The sequence below is a fragment of the Plectropomus leopardus genome, chromosome 20 (genome assembly GCF_008729295.1).
Source record: "Plectropomus leopardus isolate mb chromosome 20, YSFRI_Pleo_2.0, whole genome shotgun sequence".
NCBI classification, from domain to species: Eukaryota; Metazoa; Chordata; class Actinopteri; order Perciformes; family Serranidae; genus Plectropomus; species Plectropomus leopardus.
Window position 1 is genome coordinate 7,247,715 of NC_056482.1, and position 15,621 is coordinate 7,263,335.

At 39.4% G+C, this 15,621-nt stretch overlaps 1 protein-coding gene across 1 annotated transcript in view; it reads left to right on the forward strand.

Annotated features, from left to right (window-relative positions):
• The first annotated feature begins 8,879 nt into the window (after positions 1-8,879).
• The window catches only part of lamc3 (laminin, gamma 3), a 139,608-nt gene continuing 132,866 nt past the window's right edge, over positions 8,880-15,621 (forward strand). Inside the window, exon 1 of the mRNA XM_042509210.1 lies at positions 8,880-9,434. Coding sequence (XP_042365144.1) covers positions 9,047-9,434 — 388 coding nt within the window. The 5' untranslated portion in view covers positions 8,880-9,046. The remainder of the gene's footprint in view (positions 9,435-15,621) is intronic.

Here is a 15,621-nt window from a genome sequence, read left to right on the forward strand (position 1 = left end):
TTTTCTTGATTGTACTTGAAATAATATTTTTTTAAGCAGGACTTTTACCAGTAACTGAGTATTTTTACAGTGTGGTATTAGTACTTTAAATTAAGGAAAGGAGCAGAGTACTTCTTCCAACATGGCTGCTGACACCACATGTACAGCCTCACAAATGTTTTGCCACTGCTGTTTCTTTTTCATTTTCCAGTAATGACACTCCAAAATATCATGCTTACTTCATTTTGAATTTTATTGAACAATTTCACTGCTGCTGAAGTTTTTGTCAGGACAGCCTTCTTTGGTGGCATCTTTCCAGTTCTTAGGCATGTGGCAGGGTATTTGCACACAGCACCACACCTGCCCTTATATGGAGTTAAGGGGGTGTTACAGATGCTGATAGGTCACTTATGATCAAGTGGAATTCAATGTGCCTGTGTAAGAGCAGATTTGGTGGTTGAGGTTGTTTGGTGCATGTGGAGTTGACCTTTTCAACTCTCAACAGAAAATCAAAAGAATGTAAGTACAAGATGAAAAGAGTTTGTTTCTCTGTGTTTGTGAGAGTGACAGAGATATAGTTTAATGTGTTGGAATTGTGGCTGCATACTGTTTTGTTAGTCTTAATTTACAGGCTGATACTGCTGATTTTATTCATACTGTCGTCATTGATTGACATTGAGGATGTTTGGGGTTTTTTTTTGGTGCACGTACATCTTATCTATTGATACATTCAGACCCGTGGCATGCTCTCTCCTTGGTGATGTTGTTGCTGTTTGGCAGATTAGTGTGTGGATTACAGCCTGGCATGGCCTCTAGTTTCACAGTGGTGATCTGGTAGTTAAGGCCTTTAACACAGGCCTGGTTGTGGTGACCCTGCTGTGAGTGTTTTATGAATATTCTGCCTGTCCTGTCTAGCTTTGGCTGCTGCAGCAGCACTTGTGACTGGCAGATAAATCAATTCCTGTTATCTGAAGAGACTCTGAGCAGCATGCACAGACTGACAGTCTACGACACATAAAGATATATGAAATCATATGAGAAAACTGTCGTAAACTCACTGTTGTGCAGCAACAGAAGAATGTATTTGACTATTATATGATATGATAAATTCATACTGATATAATGCTAGTTATACCATGATATACAAGGAGTAAACACAAGGAGCAAAATCTTATAATTTTATTAGAAATTGTTTGCTAGAATGCAGTTTGCATTACTGTATCTTTAGTTTAATGTTCCTTTGATTTAAGCAAATCATATCAGAGAAACCTTCATGAAACAGCTATTTGGAGGTTGACAGAAGTAAAACACAAACAGTCCAGAAGGGATTTGAACTTGCAGTCTTTTGACTGTAAAACTCATTATCAACCAGTTCCTTGTTATGTTGATGCTGAGTCAAATGATCTTAGGTTTCATAATGTGAACAGGTATCAGTTTGTAAAAATGTGTTTGTCTGAAGGTTGATGGAACTGAAGTGTCTGCAGCTTCAATCTGATCTTTGGATTTGTGTTGATTGGCCATGAAGACAGACCAGTGGTTGAGGACATCGGCTGGAGACCTGGAGACATGGTTTTGAACCCCAGATAAGACAACTTAAGGTCCCACACACAGATGGCATACAGGCAACACTTGTATTGTTAAATTTCCAGTGTGTAGGATTTAGTTGTATGTACCACTGAGCTTGCAGAACTGACACTGTCAAGCGTGTAAAGGAACTGCTGTGGCCAATATGGAAATACAAAGCCCTGTTTAAAGCCAGCTTTTCATTTGTGCATTCTAAACTATTCTGTGTGAGAGGACCCACTCCATATGTAGCTATAAACAGCTCGTTCTAAGAAACGAAAATGCAACAATTCTTATTTCAGGTAATTATACACTAAAGAAAAATTTCTCATTTAATATTCCATTTCTGCAAATAAATGTCCTTAAATCCTACATATACTGGACCTTTAACAATCTACCATGTGAGGAGTTCAGCTCTAAAACTGCAAACAAGTGATGAGAAAAGCTAAAGTACCACTGGTTTTCAATTTTCAACAATATAAGAGTCAATAGTGATCCATTATAGTGTAAAAATAGCAAAACTCAAAATAGCCATATTAACATGCTGTGGTTCTGACCTTAAACATGTTTAACATGTTAACATTTGTTACCATGATCTGAACAAAAGTGGACAGCAGATACACTTCACTGTTCTCACATGTCTATCATGCATCTCTAGCTGACCTTTTGAGAGATTTTGTTACTGCCTCAGTCAATACATCCACTCGCTTGCTAGCTGCCTGCTAGCATGCTCACTAGTCATGTTTACGGTTCTGTCAGTACAGCTAGAGATATCACTGTCAGCACATCTTCCCCAGGGCAAAATGATGGATGGTCACGCAGCACTTATGCAACTTGTCATAAAATAGACAAGTTACTAAGCATTAGCGTGCTGTCATCAAAACAACTACCACATCTTGTATTGATGTCATAGTCCCTGTCGGAGAGGCATCAGAACACATTAGCGTTTACGCTACTTAAGGTATGTGGTCAAATGTGTCCTAGGCCATCTCAGCAAGTGGTTTGAATCATCAGATCCCAATGCATCTTGGTGGTCGTTTATACTTTTATTTAGCGCTGTGCATGTGATCGGATCATTCAAGACTCATGTTTATACCATGTGTGAACAGGGCCCTAGACACGTGTTGCTGAGCACACAGACAGGCAGCTGTGGCTCAGAGGTAGAGCAGGTCGTCCGCTAATTGGAAAAAACGATGATTCGATCCCTGGCTCCTCCTGTCAACATATCGAGGTATTCTTGGACAAGATACTGAACCCCAAATTACTCCCGATAGTTGTTCAATTAGTGTGTGAGTGCGGCAGATGGTTTCTGAATAATAGTGGTACCTTATACGGTAGCTTCAACCACCAGTGTGTGAATGTGACATGTAGTGTAAACAGTGCTTTGAGTGGTCGGAGGACTAGCAGCTCTATATACAAGTGCACTCCATTTACTGATAATGTGTGAACACAGTCAACCATGATGAACAAAACTTAAAAATACACAGATATACCTTTGAATAACTGTGTATTGCATTCATATCCCATTCACAATAACCAGCTAATGAAAAGATCCACAGACACATTTGTATTTGTCACAATCGTGTCAACATTCTAGCTTTGTGTGTACCAATGTTGCGACCAAAGCATCACACAGCATAAACAGAGTTGTTATGTACAAATGTGATACGGTTTTGTCAGGCTAGAGAAGACTTTCATGAAGGTGTGTGATGCCGGAAAATTTTTTGTGACGATGCAGCGGTTGTGCAGCGCTCATTAGTTTGTCAGATAACGCTTTCCCTGCGGGGCCATGGCAGCCGCCTCCTGCATTGCTAAGCGAAGCACTGACAGCTGTGACATCAAATCACTGTTTGAAAGCGTTACTCATCGCTACGACATTGTGTCATCATGAAAAGGAGGCCATACCCGCTAGTCTAGGCGCAACAAGCTTCACATCGTGACAGCCAGCTGCACCAATCTGCGGCATGAAAGGGGTAGGTGGCAGGTGGAGGCTAAAGGATCTGTGGCATTGAGAGAGAGGGGAGACAAGAATAAGAGGTAAGATGCAGCGGTAAAATGAGCAGAGAATGTGGGAGGGCAGGGTTGAGTTTGAAGTATTACATGGTGCTGAGGAAGAAAGATGTGAGTGGAAAGAAAAAACAAAAGACGGAGGAGTGAAGGGTTAAAGCTGAGAAAACAGATGATAAGAAATCTCTGTGAAGTTTGAACAGACCGACAATAATCTCATTTAAGACAGACTCCATTGGAAATTAATATTCTGTCCATATTCACTTTCAGTTGCAGAAAGGCTGGGACCAATATCATGACAGTCAAACACTTTGTCTGATCACTGGCTAGGCAGGGATTCAAAAGGAGCTGGCTTTGCTTTGGTAAACACAAATCAGAGCCAAATCTGACCGGAGCCAGGCAGACAGCTGAAAACACATTTTGTTTCATTAAATGCCCTTAAATGATACATATTAGTATATATTGTGATGCCTACCTCTCTGAACTAGAAAGAAAATGACTAGAGAGTGTTTTCTGAAGCAAAACCATGAACTCCATGGTGATATAACTGTGACACTGATTCAAACAGTGGCGGATCTTCCTATAGGCGACATAGGCGAGCCCCCATAGGCCGCCCACTTCCCTCGCTTTTTTATTTTACTTAAAAAAACAAAAAGAGAAAAATGAAGCCAATGCAGAAGTGCCAAAAACTGCAGTTCATCAAATGGCCACTTGAGGCTGGCTCCAAGACAGTAAATCCTCATAGACGTGCATGTTAATCTAACCTGCATATTATTTTATTATTTGCCATTAACTAAGTTGTTTACTCATGTTGATTCCTTTTAAGCTCTTGTTCTTGTTTGGCATAAATAAAGATTTTTTTTTACATGGGGGGGTCACCAGGGGAAGCTTGCCTAGAGCCCTGAATGTGCAAGGTTTGGCACTGCTCAGAAAAATTGCAACTACATGTATAAAATCTATGTTTCTGCATTCATAGCCTACAGCTGGTGTTTGACATGCGACTCTCAAAGAGAACTGCTGTGTATGAAGTCAGCAGAGGGATTTTTGACAAGTTGAGTCTCGTGCTCTGAGTGTGCGGTCTATCTTCTCTTCCTGCATCAGAGGAAAGTGTGTGGTTGACTTCTCTGAATGGTTACAAAACAGCAGGGGGTCCCAGGCAATAGTATACCCTTGGGTGCTTTGCAGACTTTCCCTTGAGTTTCTGCAGACCCCATGCTGAGCTCATTTAGCCGACTCGAACACTGGTCACATTTTTTAAGTCAAGAATACGACTCTCTGTTGACTGATTTTTTTTTTTTTCGTAAGAGTTTAATTCCCCAGCTTCCAGGATGTGTCACAGTTAACATCAAAAATATTATTCTCTGCAGATGAATCCTGCAGTATCATCCTAATTCAACAGACCCAGACAGGCCAACTCATCTGCAGCTGCCCTCAAGAAAAACTGCACTGCTGAGGTATAATAACATTTTTCCCATTTCCTCGCTCAGTGCATACAATTCTCTATGTGCGTGTTGTTCAAAAACATTGTTATCCCATGCAACAGTTGTGTTCTCACATATCGAGCATGGCATATAGGTGGTAAAACCTGCTTGATGAACAAAAAGTCTGTTTGCAGAGGCATTAGATTCCTCATCATAATGGCTGATCCACATGCAGCCAAACAGATTTGACTGCTCTCATCCAAAGCCAGCAGAGGATTTCACTGCAAATTGATGTGGTCCCTTTTACAATGTCCCTGGCTGAGTACTAGTAAAGCCAACATAAATCAAGGCAATCACAAGGAGATATGGGAAAGACTTTGCCATAAATCCCACAGGAATCATAAATGTACAGCATCTAAATGCGTCTGTCCACACACTACCTGTCTCATGCTATCTGCCTCCACATTACTTTCCTCTGTGCTCTCTTTCCTACGTCCTCTTCGTTTCATGCACGTGTCAACGTTGGTCCAGTCATTCTTTAAATTGTGCTGATTTTGGCCGTCACTTTAAATGTTGACTGGTTTCCTGGATTATTGTGCATCATTTCTGATGGCATTCAGCATCAGTAAAGTCATTCATAGAAAGAGGATTAGAGTGCACAGCATTACACATCATCGGTTGTAGCGCTTCACAGCCACTTGTTGGACCTGTCACTTGTGGGACTTGTCATTCCACATCGATACTGTAGTGGGTGCTGTGTTGTAGAGCAAACACAATCAGGAAGCCACCTGATGTACGAGGAACAACACCTTCAATATTTCTCTGCAAGATGTTCTGTGTCTAAATGAACAGACTTGAGTTCATCACAGAGTCTTTACTTTAACACAAACATTACCAAGGTTAAATCAGAATATTATGACGTTTGTTAACATATTTTTTTACATACCATAGATGTGAATACATCTATTATCACCCTTTGGACAGTAAGTGAATAAAAATTTGAACAAAATTGGTCTAGGTGACCATCAACTGAAAACTGTAGGTTACACCAGTGTCTGAAATGGGGCTACCCCTAACGGAACTTTTAACGGTACGCAACTTTTTTATTTATTTAATCTCCTGAAAGGGATCCTGCATTTGGTTGTGTAGGTTTGAATGTGTGTATCTGTCTGTTTGCAGCTAATCTTCTGGCAAACTAATGGTTAAATCAGCCTAACATTTTGTGTAAACGTAAATGACTGTATGCTCAAGGACCTCTAGTTGTTGTGTTGATTTACAACTGTTGAAAAACCTGTCCTATTGGCTGTTTTTCACTGTCATTGACTGGTGGCCCCGCAAGTTTTCCACATTTGGCTTGGCTAAAAACAACAAGCCTTGTCTAGTTTGTTGCAGGCCAGAGTGTGGCCTTTTAGTGGCTCAAAACTGACATCCATCTCAAAGACTGGTCTCATTTTAAAGCAGGGAATCTGCAGATTAAATCCATACCCAGTCAAAGTTGGGCCCAGTGCAAGGTGAATTAGTTCCCGTCTTCAGGCACAACTCTACACCAGGCACAGCATTTTGCCTGCCTGATTTTGTAGACTTACAGATTTGGTCTTTTGGGTCATTTTTCCTTCATATTTGTGCTCCTGCCATTAGTGAATAAGCAGGCTAAAGTTAAAGTTAAATTGCTTGTTTTCTTCTTTTTTGGTCTATTTTTATTGTGTTTATTGTTATTTACCAGTTTGTTGTGCTGTAGCCTATCAATACCATTAAAACCCCAGTTAAGAATGCAATAACATTAAAAATATTCATCTACATAATTACAAATATAATCTATATTTCACAGTGCATGTTAGCAGGAGAACTTCATCTGCTTGTAGCAACACGGCATGACTCTATCAAAAATAGATGAGGCATGTACTTTTGCTTGTTTCTAGGACATTTTTTTTAAACACACTGCGGGGCATCTGCTGTAATGACAAGAATTATCTACAATGGTCAGGTCAAGGATGCATGTGGTCTGGATTCTAAACATTTGAAATGTTATAAGTGTTTTTCAGTTACAGCAGTGTTGTTCAGTATATCGGACACTGATGGTGCAGTGCTGTACTGCACCTCTTTACAGTAGATAAGGCTTTTTTTTCTCTTCCAAAAACACAGGGGGCCTTATGCAATACATGAACAAATCTTCTCTTATTTTTGCTGATATCCAGGATTTGTTTTTAATTTTTTAGTACCCATTGATTTTTGGGAGTCATCAGTGTTTATTTATTTTTGTTCTTCTCTTGGGAAAGAGAACATTTTATAAGTGGTCAAGAGCACTCTTTCCAAGATAAAAGAAAAACATTTAATTTTCACAGTCAACATGTTTTTTCCCAGCATAAGTAAAACTATGTTTTACATTTGAGGAATATTCAAAAAAATGCATAAATATCATACAATCAAATTTATATAATGTTTTAGAGTAATTATATAATTATATAAGTATGTATTGTTAAGTTTCAGGGCTAAAGAAATAATGCTACATGTGGTACTTCAAATTAAGATTTTTGCAGACAAAGTAAAGTAATTTTCATACAAAAAAAATCATGGTTTCATCTTCTCATATAAACTGTATGTATGAGGCCTAGCTGCTTTTCCTTTTAATTATTTTTAATTAATCTTTTTTTTAGACCTTTTTGCATGCATTCTTACTTTTAATACATCAGTAATTTCCCTGAATTCACATTTACTTTGTTTAAATTTATTTTCCAGCACATTTCACTACTTTCACTACTTCACAGAAATTATTTGTCTTCTTACAGCTTTTTTTTGGTGCCATGTCTCCGGTCTTGAGCATGTGTCAATGTCTTTGCACACGGCACAAAACCTGCCCTTATGCAGTGTTTAGGGGGTGTTAAATATGCAAATAGGTGACTTAGGATCGAATGGGATTCAGCATTTAGTACACCTGAAAAAGAACAGATTTGGATGGTTAAGAACGTCTGGTGCACCTGGGTTTTCTCTCATCAGAATTGAGAGAAAAAATAAGGGAAATGTAAGAGAATGTTGCTGCATGAGGCCCAAGGTCACACAAACCACGATCCAATCATCAAAAAGGAATTGTGCACAGTAGTGTTGATCATTTTCTGCAATGCCGCTACTTTCCACTGCAGACTATTGGAATATTTAACACACTAGAATTCCTCACAAATGGGTAATCTGTCTATTTTAGTGACTGCAATGACTTACAATTACATGTCATAGTTTCCCCACCTTTTAATTCATGGCTTAGTCTAATCAAACACTGATGGATGGGTTACATAGGACTCCAGGCAGTCAGAATGAATTACAGGGATATGCAAACCACTTCTCACTTCTCATGGTGGCTGGGCCTTGAATGGATCTTGCTGAAAAAGCAGTGCCGATCTTTCTCTCCTCTATTTTTATAAATAAATTGTCCCTTTAGGTCACAGAGCTCCCCTGAGCGACATCCCTTTACGGAGACGACCCGTGCCTGCTGAAATATTCCAGACAGTTTTAGCACCTTGAGTCTTCTACTGTGAATCACTACAGTCAGCATTTACTACAACGTCCTGCTGAGGGGCCAACCGCCAAGTCCATTTATCACCATATCGATGATATTGTGCGTTCCTGTAAGTGGTGAATGCAGGTGCTTGGGCACCTCAATGCCCAGAGGTGTAACAACCTCACTGCACTATTATTTAAAGATGTTATGGAATGTGTTTTCCCCGTTAAATGAGATTCTTTTAACCAAGTCTGCTTTGCACCTGAAGCGTGGTGTGGTGCTTGTTTTGACCAGCAGGTGGGGAAGTTTTCATGGACTTTTCTACCCCTTCAGCCCCCACCCCTGTCTGTCTCCTGCTGCCCCTGATGTGAGGAGTTCTTGCACAAACTTCATTCCACTCCACAGAGGGAGAACATATGTTGGAGACTCACCACAGGCAGAGCAGAGAGTAGACAAACAAAGCTCTCAGACTGGACTAATTCTTTCTTTGTTGGATCACTTCTCTCAAGTCTGGGTCTTCATGCATTTTTGCATTAGAGTGCATGAATGTGGAAGTTTGTAAATATAATTCTAACTACCTGTAGACATGGATACATCCTCTTCTGTGAGCGCTCTTCTCCTAGCCCTTCTCCTCTTCCTTGACCCATGCGGCCACTTCTTTGTCTGGGCTGCAATGGACTCCTGCTATGACGAGGAAGGCACCCCAAGCCGCTGCATGCCGGAGTTTGAGAACATCGCCTTCAATCGGACCGTGGTGGCATCAAATGTGTGTGGTTCCCCACGCGAGGACTACTGCATGCAGACCGGCTCAACACGCTCATGCCACTTCTGCGACGCCTCCGACCCAGAGCTAAGCCACAACGCCAGCCTCCTGACAGACTTCAACAGGAACGAGGTGCCCACGTGGTGGCAGAGCCAGTCCATGTACTATGGCATCCAGCATCCCAATTCTGTCAACCTCAGCTTGCATCTCGGTAAGAGCACTGCAGCACACCCTGACCCAGAGAATTCCTTCTCAACTTGCAGTGCAGTTTTTGGCCATGCTGAGTGATCTGGGTCAAGCATGTGTGTCCTCTGGGTTCAATTATGGTTTCAGTTCCTATAATGTCGTATATAATGTCCCATTTCATTTTAAAGTGCCTGAAAGCTTTTCATGTGTGCTGCATTTGCTGTGACTCAGTAATAGATGTAACCCTCTGCTGAATGCAGAGGGTTTCCAGTGTTAAAAGTGTGGTGATGGGATTTCAGATCAATGCATGTTAGTCGACCTCACACCAGTTGTGTATCACCACTTTTCCCACTTTTCTGTACAGCAAGTTTCTTCATACTAATGTCCATTGATTGGGAAATCTCTAATACAAAACATCTGTGCTTTACAACACATTAATTGTGTTATTCAGTCGCGCCTCTGGGCTGTCTTCATAAAAAAACACTTGGCTCAGACATGGTTTAGACTTGGAGCATTTTTGCAAGCACATTGCCACAAGGGCATGTCTGAGAATTTGGTCGGATTTAAAGTGGATGAGGAGGACACACACTTGCATCTGACACGGCCAGATAGCGGCTGAATGATGGTTCAGTGTTGGCTCGAGTTTACATTCAGCCCACGTACCAATATGGAGTATTAGTGATGAACCCATCCGGATCTGGCTGCTGTAAAACAGTCACAACTCATGCTTTTTTTTAAAGGTTTTATTTGGGCAAGAGCTCAACTAGAGAACAGCCATGACCCACAGCTTTCAAAGAAACATTATTTCCAGCAGGATTTGGACCAGGCGAGGCCAGAAATCAACCTTTATGCTACCACTTTAGCTTGAAATCAACATTTCACTTTGTATTTCACATACATTTAAATGTATGACATGATACATGTTATACATTTAACTTTAATTCTTTGCAACAGGATCAAGCAAGTGTGTTCAGGTTGTTGTTTTTTATACTTTTTATTTATTCAACATAAGGATAACACATACAACATATAGCACAGAGGAAATGTTCACAATATACAATAATGCAACTGTCAGGTTTTACCACAAGAGATAAACAGTACAAACAGGGCCAGAATATCAGACAATTGGCCCCTAGGTATAGATATGCAAAAGGCTCTACCACCTCTCCTTAAACGCAAGAAAACTCTGTCCCCCATTTTGTTATGGTACTTTTTATACAGAAAGGTGAGGCGGCATTACGGCACCATATTCCCACCTTGAACAGGCAGTGTAAAAGGAGCTAGTATTTTGCATGTCTTTGTAGATGTTATGCATCTTTTTGTAGTTTTGTGTTTCTTTGTAGTCATTATGTGTCTCTTTGTAGTAGTTGTGTGTCTCTTTGTACACATTGTGTATCTCTTTGTAGTAGATTTGTGTCTCTTTGTACACATTATGTGTCTCTTTGTAGTAGTTGTGTGTCTCTTTGTACACATTATGCATCTCTTTGTAGTAGATTTGTGTCTCTTTGTACACATTATGTGTCTCTTTGTAGTAGTTTGTGTCTCATTGTACACATTATGTGTCTCTGTCTAGTAGTTTTGTGTCTCTTTGTAGTCATTATGTGTCTCTTTGAGGCAATATTGTGTCTTTCTTGGTTTTTGTGTGCCTCTTTGAAGTTGCCTTGTGTCTCTTTGCAGTTCCTTTGCATCTCCTTGTGGTACTTATATATCTTCCTTGTCAATATGTGTTAATGTAAGTGACATTCTGCAGGTGAGGGTCAGGCTGCCCCTTTCCACTTCCATCCCTCCATGTGTACAGCTGACTGTAAACAAAACAGAAGCCACTTGAGAGAGATTTCAGAGAGATTCCAGCTAAAGTAAGCTGATAACCTGCAGAAAACCCCTAAGTTGCAGGAATAACATGGTGATAAGGAAAGGAGCACCAGCTGAAGTTAGCCAGGCATTTACATAAAATGCATTTAGAATTCAGCAGATACCCTTACTTTCCAGGGAGGTATATTTCACTAACCCCCCAGCCAGAGTCATTTTTGCATAGCCAGGGACTTGGTCAGCAGGTCCACTGTCACTTTAAATTATGCACATTTTCCCTTTACTTTGGTGAAAGTTCTCACAGAACTTTTGGAGGAATCCCACAGAAATACATCTTAAAGAAAGTTTAGCTTTTGTAATTTCTAAAAGGTACGCCTATAGATATTTAAAAAAGTTACTCACAAAACAATTAGACCCAATATATTACAACTATATATCAAAACCACAACGTTTTAGCTGGAACATATTTAGCAGCCCAAGAGCTTTTCAGGAAATTGTGCAACTTTTGTTCCAACTTCAAAAGAGTTTGTGTTTGCTTTTTCCACTTGAAGTAGTTTTAATTGATACAACCTATAATACAATAGAAGGCACAAATGCATTGTTGTGAAAAGGCAGCGTAATGATAATGGGGAAAGAAGCTGCAAAAATTTATGACATTTTGTAAAAAATTAGCTAAACTCTTAAAGACAAATTACTTTGTTGTTGGCACAAATTATGTAAACATAATGCTTCTCCAGCATGGAGTGGATTCTGTGGCAGAAGTTCAATTTGTTTCTTTTGTTCAGCACTTGAAGTACTTCATTAGCAGTTGCTCATGTGCTTGTTAAACATCTAGGCCAACAATCCTGAGATTTGGATAGGTTTAGCTGGGCAAAGGCTTGGCTACAATAAGATCAGGTAAGATAAATGTTTCAGGTTTAGCCGTGGTAAAATGTGAAAACCATCAGCTTAAATAATTAAACTTCACTTCACTTGGAACTGAACCTGGGTCTCTGCAGTTCAAAGCAAATACATAACCACCTTAACCATGCTGCATTATTCCTGTGTTAGTTAGGATTGCCTCCTTCATGCACCCTTTTTCTTTGAGCAAATGCATTTGACTCACTTATTGTACACTGCGTACATATTTGCCTTTGAAGACATTCCTCATTTCACCAAATTTTATGAGACCAGCTTGAGCCATTAGCATCATTATCCCATTACCATGCTGTGCAAAACTGCTGAAATAAAGTAACAGAGCACATTTGTCACTTTAACTGAATTAAACTGTGGCGATTAATGTTACAAAGCATTAATACAAATCTTTCTATGAAATTACCTTTCCCACTTCCATTTATTTGCTGTGCTCTGTGTGTGTGTGTTTGTATGTGTGTGTGAGTAACTGAAGTTCCCAGCAAGGGTGTACCTAAGAATTTGGGCCCCCGTGAAGAATATCGCTCGGGGCCCCCTTTTATTATTGAGCTACATTAGAACTAATGAAACACTAATGAAAAATAATATTTTTTGTAACCAGTAGATCTAACAAATTGAATTTGTTCTCAGTTAGAGGTTGCAATCAGCATATTCCTGCATGGTTTAATCTGTCCTCTTTTAGGATTAACCCTTTGAAAAAAAACATCAACAACAAAGTAATAAGGCAAGGAGTATTGACAGGAGAAATTACTCCCCCCGTGTGTGTGCCCTAAAAAAAAATAGTGGCTTGAAAATGAGTAAAAATAGATAAATAAAAAGTACAAGAAAATGACTGTCAATTCATCATAAAAAATAAAATTAAAATTAAAAATTAAATTTGAAGTAATTTTCTAAATCTTCTAATTTTTTCTCCATTTTTCCCCCATTTATTTATTTTTACATTTATTTATCTATTTATTATTGATGGGTTTATTTCATACTCTGCTGCTCATATTTATTTGTTGATGTATTTATTTAATAATATTGACAAAATGACATTCCATAACATGTAACCTGCAATAACTGTTCTGGCCACGCGAGGGCAGCGAAAACAAGCTGTACACACAAATCTACAGGTGAATTTGATGGCAAAGAAGTTGCTTATTTTACACCCAGCAGGCAGGAAGAACTTTGACTTTGAAATTGTTCATCTGGAGTTTCTGTCAACCTGTCGACTGTAAGTCCGAAATGCACTTTCTTTTCAGCGTTTATTATTACCTCAAGCTCCCAAGAGAAATATGTGGCTCTTTAGGTGTTAGCAGCTAAATGCAACATTGTGTCAACAAGCTAGCATTAGCTAACGTCAGCTAACGGTGTTAGCACGGAAATCAGTGGTTTTTTTGGAGCGTTTAGCCCAAAGTGCTGCCCGTTGTAAATGTGGTGAAAGTGACACAAAACAGTTGAGTTGAAAATGTAAGCTAAAATCAGGGATGAAGATGTTTAAAGACGGTTTGAAGCTGGTAGAGCTGAGGGAAAGTGTTTCCCCCGTTGATGCGTAGCGCCCCCCTCCGTGATTAGGTTTGGAAGGGGCACAGGCACATGAGGACTACATAAAAAAAATATATAAATATATGTCAAGTTGTCAAATATTTCAAGTTGTCCTAATGTAAACCGTATATGGTTATTTTTTTAAATAAAATAAAATAAAAAAGGATTTGGTAAAGATGCTCAGTTGGGGCAGTGGAAGGGTCAGTTATGTAGCTTGTGGCTCAACATTTTTAGGATGCATTGATCAAAGTTGTATTAAAATGACAGTTTGATTAATATAAAATATATCATGAAACAAAATATGTACAATAATATTTCATAAAAACAAGGGAGAGCGGGGTGAAAATATAATAAAATAAATCTGTTAATAATAGTTATATGTAATTTGAAAAATAATTATGTGAGTGCTTTACAAAAGAGTGAGTGCTAAAAGACAATTAAACACACTAAAACCCACTTGGCTTCATAATGAAACCATAAATTGATAAGTGCTAACAATATTCTTGATGACATGACAAAAATGCAATATTTTATTTCAAGTTGCAAGAATACACAATTGCAACAAAATGAGTGTTACAGATTTATATGTCATTATAAATGTAGTTCCCCTTCAAATATTCTGTGAAAACTGTTAAAAAAAATCTCAGTTCTTTCGTTTGTAAGCAACAACAGTAACTTAGAGAGATTTAGATTCTGTACAGAATATAAATATTAAAACAAAATAAAATTGTACAAAAAGTGCACATCTAACAGTTGCCAAATACAAAAAGCACTGTTTTCAATCTATAAATAATACTTATATATTTTAATGACTGAGTTATCTACTTGTCTAGAACTTGGACCTGTATGTGCTGCTGTTTTTCCTCCAATGTGTTGTATATCACAATATGATTTTTTTCTCATCATGATAAAAATGATACTGGCATTATCATAGAAGATATGATATCCCCTACTCCCCGTCCAAAAAATATTAACATGGGGTGACGTCAACTTGACACTCTCTATTCTCTGTGTGTCACCTTTGATGACACGTGCTATATCTACAGTTAGAATCACCGCAATTAAGCCTTCATATATCCTGTGCGTTTAGCTGATGGTTGTATTTAGACGTCCAGCAATCAGTCAGGAAAGACGGTTTGTGTTCAAAACTAGAAATTTTCTTGACAAGTCAGATCTCCTCCCTCCTCCTCTGTCGGTGGAGTGGGCGCTCCCCATCAAAAAGCTCTTCTTCAAAGGAACAAGAGACAGGGACAACATGATGACAGAAGTCGAAAATGTCAGCGCTCTGACCGCAGACGAACTGATGCATCACGTGCTCTGAAAACAAGAAGTGCCTCTATCAAATGGAGAATATTGATTTCCAATAGCGAGTAGATGTCTGGCTGGTGTTTTGAGGCTTTGTTGTTTATAATCTCCAGCTAGCTCTTTTCCTGGAGAAAGGCGCCATATTCTGCTGCAGAGGTTTGTTCAGTGTTGTCTGCAGGGTTTGTTATTCTTCAGACAATCCCAACACCCACATGTCTGTCTCCCTCTGTCTAGATTGACCTTTTGCCCCTTTCCTGCACTACTCCCAAGCATGTGTTTTACTCGACCTGATGCTTTGAATTATTCTAGCATTCTTCAAAGATGATTACAACACACCATTTTGATGTAAGTGTCTGAATATCGCTAAAATTTGTATGTGCTGCATCCCTCTGGTCCATATGAAAGCTCTGTGATCCATCTGGGTTGCCGGTGGGGGGTGTCTTCGACATTACTGTTTTCTTTTGCCTCTCCAAACAAAACAAGCTCTCTCTGAAGGGTATACAGGCAAATGCTGGGATGATAAACACAGCAGTAGGATGCAGGGACACATATTGCAGCCAGGTCAGAGTGGGTCTGCGGAAGAGTAGAAAGAAGAGGGGGAGCCGGGCTGCTTCAAGGGGAGTAAACAAAACATAATGAGGAAGACGGGGGAGAAAAAA